This window comes from Adelges cooleyi, unplaced genomic scaffold (genome assembly GCF_023614345.1).
Source record: "Adelges cooleyi isolate 19-005CV unplaced genomic scaffold, UGA_ACOO_1.1 ACOO_flye_CR_arks_rails_tigmint_CR_PRNA_108, whole genome shotgun sequence".
Lineage (NCBI taxonomy): Eukaryota > Metazoa > Arthropoda > Insecta > Hemiptera > Adelgidae > Adelges > Adelges cooleyi.
The window spans coordinates 9,406,483-9,417,767 of record NW_026095761.1 but is presented as its reverse complement, the minus strand read 5'-3'; the positions used below and the strand labels follow the sequence as shown (position 1 = coordinate 9,417,767).

Here is an 11,285-nt window from a genome sequence, read left to right as displayed (position 1 = left end):
AATAAAATTAGGTATCAGCAAATGAGTACTTTTCAAGAACCACAAAAATTCAGGTCATCACTTAAGTTTTAAGAAATCGTTTTTTCTTAATTTTTTTTAACTTACAATTTGGAAAAAAAATTACAAAATTGAAAGAAAAAAAAGCACGTCGAGAAGTAGTATAACCGCTTGATTTTTAAATAATAAATGTTGGTATCGTTTTTATATTATGGTAAATATTACGTTCAGAGATGCATTCATACTTCTTAGAATGAGTCAACTCTTTGTGAATTGTGTATAATAAATAACTATAAAGACTCCCGCTGATAAAAATTGCATTTTAAACAATAGCACATTTTTTATTCAATTTTTAAACGCGGTTACGGTTACATAAATATTGCAAAGCGTGTGCGGTGAGCGATAACGTTGATGTTTTGGTCCATCGGCCATCGATGACCCGTACATCTATGCAGTTTTCGAGTTGTTCGGAAAACCCGTAGACAAAGGTCTAGTTAAGTAATTTTCTTTATCGTCAAAATGTCAATGTCGAAACCGTCATCTTGAAAATTCCTCACAACATTTTTTACCGTAAGTATAAATTTTTTGAAATTAGCAAGTTAAAATCGTTTCTAAATTTAAATAATATAGTTGCACGCGCTAATACAGAGCTAATAATAATTACATACATACATTATGAAGTCGACTGTCGAGGTCTGGTAAACTTTTGATTCATAGTCAAACAAGCAATTATTATTAATATTAATTATTGGTGTTATTATTTTTATTTTATTTTTTTGTACAACTCGAAGCCAAACAACACTATTACAATTACCTTTCTTGTTCAATTGTATTTCCCCCCTTTTGTAATCGATAGATAGGTACAAATGTTTTGAGTTTGGATCGCACATAAATTAAACGTTAAAAAAAACAATAAAACCGGGTAAATTATCACTTAACGTTACTTTTTGTATCCTAACTGATTTTTTTTTATGTTCGTAATTTATTCCATTTAATAAATTATCATTTAATTGAAGAAATGATCCAAACATTTAACTTTTAAGTGTTTAATTGAAAATACGTTAAAAACTATCGCGTACATTTATAGTTACTGACTGATCCAGTTGTTGCTTATTTTATTTAAAAAATAGGTAAACCCAATGGTAGACAAATGATAGAAATAAAGTTTTATCACTATCTACAGTTTACAGTTCAGTACTTTTTTAAAAGAATAAGTATCGACAAATTACTTAGCTATTTTTAGCATTCCACCTCTGTAATCACAATTATGTTTTAATCTAGTTGGCAATCTTTAGTTAGGGGAACGGAAAGCATAATATTTTATACGAATAAAGACTAAAACGCGTAGCCACTTGTCTACAGAACCGATTTCAAACATTTTTTTTTGTTATAACTTATAAATTTTAATATGTTTTCTATGGGCATTAAAAAGCCGATTTTTTTATATTTGTTTTCAACATTTTACTATAATCGTTTATAACATTTTTACTTTTTCTAGTTGTTTTAATAGATCTAACTAGTTTCCTAATAGCTAAATGGATAAATCGGTCATTTACCCTTTAGAGAAAAGAGTAAGTTCTGTATAAAAAAAAAAATTGAAATTCGACCAATAGATACGCCAGAAAATAACTTCTAGCAAAGTAATTTTTCATTAAAATTTCGCTATAACTCGGAGAAAATAACTTTAAAAGTTTTAGAGCAAGAAAATCTTAATATTTTTTCACTTAAAAATCAGTCGGCATATTTGAAATGGATAGCAGATTAATTTTTGGCAAATATTGCCTATCCTCTTTCCCATAATAAATAGTCCTTTACGTTTCCCTTAAAATATATCACATATCCATGAATTATATGCATGAACGAACCAGCCCAGTGTTTCAAAACTTGGTCCGGATATATTTTACCAGATATTTAAAGCACAACATATTTAAATAAATAATATAACTTCAATAACACGTCTGTCAATACAGTACTAACATAATACATCACAAAAAGTGCGAATTTTCAATTTTAAGATATCTATTAGACTATAAGACATACAGTTATACTTTTTAAATTTAAGTGGCTATACTGCATTTGAAATATTATTACACCCAACAATTGAACCATTTAAACAATTAAATTATGTATTTATAGATAAATACAAATATTCTATTTTAAATAGAATATTTTAACCTATAAAATGATTATATAGGCAACATTAGACGATCACGTGTGTATTGTTCGACTATCTGTCGGCTATGATTTATTATGATATTATAACTATTAACTAGTATAATAGCTATTAGTAGGTACTAATAATAAATACATTTTTAATAACATTAACTAATTTGTGAAAAAAATCAAACAACCGATAACCATTTATTTTATAATCGTAGACAAATTTTGAAATAAAATCGATAGTTTTGTAAATTTTACATTATAAACTATGGACTTCTAGAGCGGGTTTGACGAATGAGGGCAATGTCCGTTTATTTTTAAAGGGCTTTTACTAGGCGTTGGTATAATTGAAAATAATTGAAACACAATATTTTAAATGGTCGCGACTACCAAAAAATGTCTACAGGACATGCATGACGCCATTTTATTGTATTATATTTTTACTAATAATATTACTACTGTTAATATGTACACAGTACACAATTTAGCAGGGCTTTGAACCCTAATGGAACGTCATATAAACTCTAAAAACCGATACCGATATAACCGCTAAAATAATTAATTATTTTAGACGGTATACTGCCAATTTATTAAGGTTTTACGCAATTTTTTACAACATTTTAAGTTAAAGCGAACTGTAATGTGCAATTATTAGTTCAGTTATTGGTACCCTTTGTTTAGTAGTTTTTATTTTTCGAACTACCACAGCATCTTTATATAATTTTTTCATCTTAACATAGATACACAAAATGCGTTTTACTCGGGCCATGGTAGTTTAAGAACAAAACACTTATTATGAAATCGAAAGACGCTAACATTTTAGAAACAGTGATAAATCGTTTTTTTGCATTATTCATCTTGGTACTTGATTTTATAAAAATTATTTTTTTTTGTTTTAACAGTGATTATTTTTGTATAAGAAATATTAAAAAAAAACGGTAATATGTCAATGTCTTCAAAATCTTGTTTTCTTTCATTTTCATCGTGAGTGATTTTTCCATTTAATCATTTTGAGCCGAGTAAATTTAAGCATTTAACATCCTCTTAACTAAAACCAAACTACCTAAAGTCTAAAACAGAACGAAATATGATTACAGTGTAGTATTACTTTAACCCACAAACATTTGTACGATCACTTTAGTACAAAAAAATTTTACTCGATTCTCAATCCGATTTACCTAACCTACTTTTTCTTTTTAAAGTTTTAACAATTTTTTTTAAAATAAAAATTTGATTTTAAAAATGTACGTACAACGGATTTGAAAAAGAAGTTCAATTGCTGATTTTATCCAATTGTTTTTCAAGATCCACATAAAAAACGAAGCGTATTTTTTTAATGTGACTTTAGTTCTTTATTTATTTTCTAATTTTCAGCTTATAGCGAATATGGAGCAAATCGTTAAAATTTTCGTCCGTCAAAGCTACTTCGTAGAAGAAGATTTAGTCGTTGACTACAACTTTGAACAAGAAGTAAATATTTTAACGTAACATAATAGATTGTAAATTGGTTTGTTTTGTTTCAATGCAAATGTATTATAAAACGGCCGTATCGGTATAGGCTCAAGTCAGCATTTCACCGAAGGACTGGATCGCTTTGATACCAAAAGGTTGGTCGGGTGTAGACGAACAGGTCGCTTTTAAAAATGTCAATATCAGTTGCGATGAAATGAACCACCCGATCAAGTCTATTGTCATGGAGAAAAGTTGTTTTCAAAATGTGGTGGAATGCGAGAAACAGTACCAGCTTATGTACATCGGTCAATATTTAGAGGTGATTAATAATAATAGTTATAATATTGTTGTTAATTGTCTAATTTCCCGACGAATTTCAACAGATATTGGGCAGAAGTGAGTACTTTACGTTTTATCATCAGACTGACGTTTGCAATTGTGTCACATTATCGGGAGAGCCGTTGAATAAAGATAAGCCTAGAAGAATCTCAGTAAGTGCTTAGCCGTATAAAGGTGGGGTTTCTCTAAATGCAATCTAAAATGGTGGTTTTTATGACGCAAACTTTTTATTGTACAAGTATATTATATTGTCGTAATCGACATCGTATAATTAGGTTTTTTTGCTCCATTATTCTAAAGCTTATTGTTAGCCAACTACAAGATTTCCATTTTATATAATAAATTGTATTACCTCCACATGGTGTCAATGTGTTAATGCAATGTGCATAATAGAATAAGACACCCAATAATTCGTGTAATATAATTACAAACAATATGTTTCACACAACTAGTAATATTATTAGGGATAGAACTTCTTATTTCCTAGTTTTAACTTTTAAACTGATTTTGCACTGTGAAAACATTTTTTTTAAATATTTTATAAAAATAAAAATATAATTGATAAAACGAGTATGTAATAGAAGTGAGTACTCTTTAATTGGGGGCCATAGGCACGTGCCATCATATCTTGTCTAATTTGGAAATATGATTCTGAGCTTAATAACATATAAACTAAAAAATTTTAAGAAAGTTTATTAATTTTTTTTTACATGCTTATAGTAATATTTTTATGGCAACTTTGACTAAAGGCAATAATATACCTTAATAATTAATAGGTATTATTAGTTAATGGTAATCGAATTGGGTAGGTATTAAAATATATCAGTTTAAGGCGTTTTCGAACAAATCCAAAACGTGTTTTATGTTCTTGACTTGTTGGGCCAATTTGTGGACGGACTCCATTTCTCTAGACAACTCCTCGCACTTGGCCATCAACTGGTACATCGACTTTATGTTGGTATCAATCGAGTCGCAAGTCTTGCACACCACGTCTCTGTATATTTCCAAACATTCCACGGTCAGGGCGGACATGCTGTGCAAAACTCCTGAAAGTGTCTCCGACAAAGTATCCACGGAAGCGGCTATATTCTTTGCTTCGTACTCGATGTCGTCCAGCAACTTCAAGTCCAAAGTGTACTTCCCCGAAGGTTTGACTGGCGTGGTGGGACTCGTTTGCTTGAGTTTGGTCTCCAGATCTTCGGCGACAAACGTCACCATACCGCCGGTTTTGGTCACCGTGCCCTCGAGATTATTCAAAAAATCCAATTTACCCCGTTCCGCCATGTCCCTGGAATGCAAAAAAAAAATTTATTTTTCAATTTTTATATTTTAGTCATTCAACGAACGAACAAGAAAATGACATTCCCTTCACTCGTATGGAAAAACAATCAATCATGGATAAAATGTTTTTGGGCTATCTCCACCACAGTTTGTTGTCCATGTTCATTTTTCTCCTCTCTACTACCCACTCTCTGTCTACAATATCCTCCCCTCCCTCTCTACATACCATCTTCGCCCATCCCCATCATTATTCGCTTGCAGCTGAATTTTGTTTTTTCGTTTATTTAAATCTTATCGTATATTTTATTGTTGGTTTCGCGAGTCGGCCTGATTTGTAGTGTTCAATTTTATAAAAAAAAAAACATATTTATTAATGCTGGTAACAACTCCAATTTTTTTTTAAGTTAAAAAATATGTACATTTTATTGGGTGTTTCTTTCGCTTTTGAAGGCGAAGGGATGGACCAATAAAATATCTTTCATGTACGATTTATAATCTTTTTTTTTTACCATAATAGTCTGTTCTCGTCCGGCGGCCTCCTCGAAGACAGTCTCCGACGCCTCGCGAGTTCTACAAAAATCGTTCACAATCGCAAATGAACGTCGCCATGAAAAACGAGGGGCCCAAGCCCAGAAATTGTCCGCAGAACCTGTGCAGCAAATGCATGGCGCCAAACAACTACAGCGCGCTCGAAAGCAGTTACCTCACGAAGGTAATTTACAATATAAAATAAATCTAAAACATTACTAAATATAGTACATATAATATGTCCGCTACAGGTAAAAAATTATAAACGTGATTGGGTTTTTGGGCTTAAAAAACGAGAGCGCCTTCTTCCTTGACCTTATATATCCTTCCATCCCTTTCTATCTTCCCTTCCCTTCCATCCCTCCCTCTCTTTCATCCCCTTACTTCCCCTTTTTGGTGTCGAAACGACGCTGAATTCCAGATAGACCCCTTCCTCCCCCCAAAAAAAAGATACCCATGTTAAAATGTCCACTTCCTCAAGAAAAAAACAATTATGAACCATGGATATAATATGTTTAATGGCACCCACGCACTCCTAAAAATATAGCATCCCTCTTTTATATCTGTTATCACTATACTAACCTCCTGTCATGCCTCCTTATCACACTTTCTTATACCTCATTAACTTAAGGCCAGTTAGTTCATTCATCTGCTTTGAAGTTTCAAGTTTAGGGCAGGAGGAAATGTGTAGTGTAGTATTATTTTTATCTGCGCGCACTTTCCAACTGCACTTCCCCTCCCATCCTAATTTTTCAACTCTTATAACTTTAAAAATAGTTGTCCAAAACTGTTTATTAAAAAGTCAACATTTTTAGTACATTATTCTCAATTTAAAAAGTTAATGAAATATATGCACTACTATTAAAGTTTCAAAATTGATATAAAAAAAAAACTAAGTTGGGAAGGGGATAAAAACAAAAGTGAAAAATTGAGATCATATTATATAAAAACAATATGAAAAAAAAATTAATTTCTTATTAAACCCTATGAGATGTATAGTAGCCCATGATAAAATAACCACTTTGTATATATTGGTCATTTTTACCGCATACACGTGTACCTATTTCGGTTGTTTTTAAGAGGACACTACTCCGCCCATTTTTAAGGAGTAAAGTATGCCATAAATAGGTCAACTACGGGACGCATTTTGATCTTATTGAAAAATGTGACGCTAAGTTTTGTACTGACCCGCCCATAATAACATAATCCAAACAAAAAATGACTAAAGCGGCTTTGATCTCTCTAGATTCAGAATTTGACAACGGAAAAGGAAGTGATGGAACAGCGTTTGTTGAGGGTGGAAAAAGATCTAGTGCAGACCTTGGATGTGCTCAACAAACAGTTCATGTTGAACAAAGCGTTTTACCAACAAAAAGAAAACATTCAGAGGTTCATCGACGAGCTGGTCGAGGGCCTGTTAAACGACGGACGAATAACGTTTTGGGCCAGCGATCAAGAGGTAAAGATATTGTGTTAATTTTTTTATTGGAGTAATATTAAATAGGATAAATCCGTTTATTTTTTCGACAGCGACTTTAATTATTTTCTTCATCATAAGAAAATAATAACAAAATACTACAAAAGTTAAATATTTAGTTGAATACACTTTTTTGTGTAAAAGTTTGTTAATTTAACTCTTATAAATATTTGTTTTTCTTTATGACAAGTTCCTTAACCGTTTGACAGTGTTGGACGTAATCGATAACTTTATTATCAAATTACATTGTCGATTACAACATAGTAATAATTAATTGATTTCACATAGTTTACTGTGGTCAGAGAGTTCGAAGACAAAGAACGATGCTGCGGTGCGATGGCAGAAAGTGGTGACGTCTCCTCCATGGCTTCGCCCAGGTCGCCGCAGACAACGTCCAGGGAAGCCTACTTGAAAGCCATTATTGGGCAGCAGGAGCAGACCATTCAGCATCTGGTCGCCAAAATAAAGGAATCTTTCGATCTATTCCTGAAAGTATGTATAAACGGCTGCAATGCCGCCGCCAAAAGTGTGTACGTTAGTCGTTTTTTGGGAGCATACGAATTGTCTCCATTTGTTACCGTAACTTTTAAGGCCATAAACTACTAGTTGCCTCCCATAGCGGGTAGTCAATATTTTTCATCCTAATTGTCTTCCGAGGATATGAGAGTTCCCTCCCGAAAATTTATTTTAAGGGGTTAGATGTAATTGGCGTGTTGAAAAAATAGGTTAAAATAAATTGTTTACTAAATAGTTTTGTAATGTATTTTGTTTGACATATAATACCAAATTTTTACAGAATATTTCAAGAAAAGTTGAACAAAGTTTATATTGGTAGTGGTGGTCTCACCCTCTTTGAAAACATATTTTTGTGAAAAATGCGTTTAATGTTACACAAAATGCATTCCAAGTTTTTAAAATAAATACATTTTACAAATTATAAACGAATATACTTCAAAAAAATCCCAAAAAAAATCGTATTTTTGAAAAAACCTAGTACCTCCAACCACTTAATCTAAGTAAAGCCTGTATTTACCAATTTATTTATTTATCAATAATATACCAAATTGTATTCAAATTTAGAATAATTAATTATAGTGTGTATTTAACACTGTATGTGCATTTGATAACTGATTGCAATAATTGTGTATATTGTTAAAATTAAAATAACCATCAACTAGGTTTTATCAGTGGTTGTATCTAAGCGACAATAATGTATTATATACCTGGTGTAATGTGAAACAAAGTTTAGCTCCTTTTTCAATTTCAATTTCTCAGTCTGCTACTTCCATCACAAAATTGCACAAATGAAATACAAATTTAAAACAATTTATCACGCTATCACCGCTTAATAAAACACCACGGACTGCTTTAGACTATAACAACAATGATATCGGAATACCCAAACTCCAAAGATAACAAGTAACAACTATGAGACTACAGCCGTCAAACGTGGTTACTTTGTCATTTTTTGTTGGAATAATACATTATACAAATTATTATAATTCATAGTATACACTATTACATACAATTTAGCCGTAGGTAATATTTATTTTTAATAAAAGCTGTAATAAAAAAAAGCCAGTATTATGGGGGTCGAGGAACTTTTTAAATTGTTGTTCCAATGAAGTACCTTTCAGTAATGATTTCTGATCGATAGACTTGCTACATGAAAGAAATCGGATCAGCGGTTAAAAATATAACGTGGATCCAGACACAATAAAAACCACATCATTGTAAAAACAATTCTTTCTCAGCTCCGCGTCGAAGCTAAAAAATATTGCAAGTACAAACATTTTTAATGATAATTACCATACTCTTGGGAGGCAATTTGGATAAAAAATATTTATAACCTAACTTGGGAGGCAATTTGGATAAAAAATATTTATAACCTAACGTGGGAGGCAACTGTACTGTTTAGCCTAAAATGTTACGATACGACTTGTAAAGTGTCGTCAGAGGCAATTCGAATAGAATTTCGGAGGCAACTAGTGTATCATTTTAACGACTAACCACAGAAAATGGGAGGCAATTAGTAGGCACCGGTCTTTTTTTTTAAAAATGGTTTAATCGTGTTTCCAGGTAAACCCACCGGCGGCATCGGCCAGCGAACAACACCACGATTTGGCCCTGTTGTTGGACGCGGCGGAGAACAACAAGTTGATGTGCAGTATAGGCTATATGGACAGCTCGGGCACTACCTATTTCACACCCCCGCCGTTTTTCCCCGAACCGCCGCTGTACGAGCTTGGCGCGCACGACCATTTCGTCGAAACCGGCTGTAAACCGGAGAAAATGGTTTTCACCAATTCGCATATTACAGATCCGGTGAGTGGTGAATAGACTTTGGCATTGTGGTTGAATAATCGCTCAAATCAAAATATTGTGATTGGCCAATTTGAGCCAGATTGGGAACGTTGTTTTTTATTAGCATCTTCCGCAGTTGTTATTATTAAACCACAGTTTTTTAACCATTCTAAGTCGTATAGACAATATTTTATTATTATGCTTATAATTTTTACAAAGACTTACAAGAAACTATCTTCGCCGGCCGTTACAATAAACAGAAAGCAACAAGATGTACAGGACGAAAAAAAACCATGGAACGCGATCCCGCTAGAACAACCGAACAAATCGAAATTGGACGGCGATTTACAAAACAATAGTCTCGAAAGTGACGATAAAGAAGAAGTCGTAATAAATAAATGTAAAAATATCGATTACGACACTGGAGACGAAAATGAAAATACTATTTAGGAGAAAACATATGTTTTTCCCTACAAAAATGATTGTAAGTATATTACGTTAAATAAAAAAAAAACTTTTCAACTAGCCAAAACCTAGCGCACGTAAAAATTAACGAATTAGATAAATTGTTCAATTAAAAAATGTTATAATAAATAACATTTTTATTTGGGAACATGATTAATCATTCGGCAAAAGACATTTTCCAAAACTTAAATCTAACATTTATTATTTGACTTACTATTTTTATAGCACTCTTATTTTAATACTAGTGACAATAACTGTTTTTTAATACAATTTGTATAATAAATAAACGAGACCCTCGTTATGCCTACATAATTGACCCCCGCTTTTTTGTATAAATGTTTGTACCTATATATGAAAATTTTCTGTGCAACTTTAATCATTTTTTTTTAAATGCCGTTAAAACGTTTTTTTCAAATACCTAATACATTTTGTATAACAATGATATTTATAAAATTAAAAAAAAAACTAATCAACGTGGTCCATAAAAACACATGTAATAAAAATATAATAGTTCATTTACACTTTTGATTTAACCATTATCCGACAAGATTAGCGATTCATTACATTTTTTTAAGCATATTCAATTTATCGACATAATATGAATTATTGCTATTATAATTTTTTGTTTTTATTTTAGATGTAACCTGTTCTAAATACTCAAAGAAACGTACGAAGAAAAGCTATCGAAGAAATTTATATTTATTTTTAAGAGAACCAAGTACTTTTTTTTTGCTTCATTAATTTTTGTTATACCTACCTTTATTTTGATTATTTTCCCGAGAGCTGGTTTACATGTTGATTTCACATAAGCCCGAAAATATAATTGCTCGTTTTCCAAAAATCGATTTATTATTTAATAATATATAATTTGTTTGTAAACAAATGATTTAAGCGCAAACGTTCAAAAAAAAATTATTTTGTTGGTATATTCCTCCCTTTTCTATTAAAGATCTACTATTCAAGTTGTAGTATGTACGTTTTAGTCAATTTAAATAATAGCAACTTGTAGTTTTACTATGTAATTATGAGAAAACCCTAAACTGTATATGAAAAACCTATTAGTTATAAGTAAGTTGAATTAAAAACCGGCGTTAGAAACAAAATTATTCAGCGCCTAAGTCTTTTAAAATCCGAAAAAATAATACGATTATATTTTTAACAATATTGTATTACTATTATTGTTATTACATTTTATATTATAATGAAGAGGAATGGATGCCCTATATTCATTTTTGATCCAATAAAGTACCTCTCAGTAATGATTTCTGATCAATAGACTTCT

At 31.4% G+C, this 11,285-nt stretch overlaps 2 protein-coding genes across 5 annotated transcripts in view; one reads left to right on the top strand and one right to left on the bottom strand.

Moving 5' to 3' along the window:
- The first annotated feature begins 408 nt into the window (after positions 1 to 408).
- Positions 409 to 10,911, top strand: LOC126847396 (uncharacterized). 3 transcript variants are annotated; one of them, XM_050587587.1, is made up of 10 exons: positions 409 to 567; positions 3,532 to 3,627; positions 3,716 to 3,928; positions 3,993 to 4,100; positions 5,747 to 5,941; positions 7,004 to 7,216; positions 7,523 to 7,726; positions 9,314 to 9,559; positions 9,758 to 10,022; positions 10,641 to 10,904. In XM_050587587.1, exons 2-9 carry the CDS (start codon positions 3,544 to 3,546, stop codon positions 9,986 to 9,988), a joined length of 1,494 nt encoding a protein of 497 aa, XP_050443544.1. In that variant the 5' UTR covers positions 409 to 567; positions 3,532 to 3,543; the 3' UTR covers positions 9,989 to 10,022; positions 10,641 to 10,904. The 3 variants fall into 3 exon arrangements, with proteins under 3 accessions (XP_050443544.1, XP_050443543.1, XP_050443542.1); XM_050587586.1 differs by having other exon boundaries at positions 567 to 690; positions 9,767 to 10,022; positions 10,641 to 10,911; XM_050587585.1 differs by having other exon boundaries at positions 567 to 690; positions 10,641 to 10,907.
- LOC126847398 (BLOC-1-related complex subunit 6) overlaps positions 3,568 to 11,285 on the bottom strand; it is a 29,225-nt gene continuing 21,507 nt past the window's right edge. The window contains exon 2 of one of the 2 annotated variants that reach the window (XM_050587591.1): positions 3,568 to 5,236. In XM_050587591.1, the coding sequence (XP_050443548.1) occupies positions 4,771 to 5,232 (462 nt within the window). In that variant the 5' untranslated portion in view covers positions 5,233 to 5,236 and the 3' untranslated portion in view covers positions 3,568 to 4,770. The remainder of the gene's footprint in view (positions 5,237 to 11,285) is intronic. The other variant, XM_050587590.1, reaches the window with a different exon arrangement.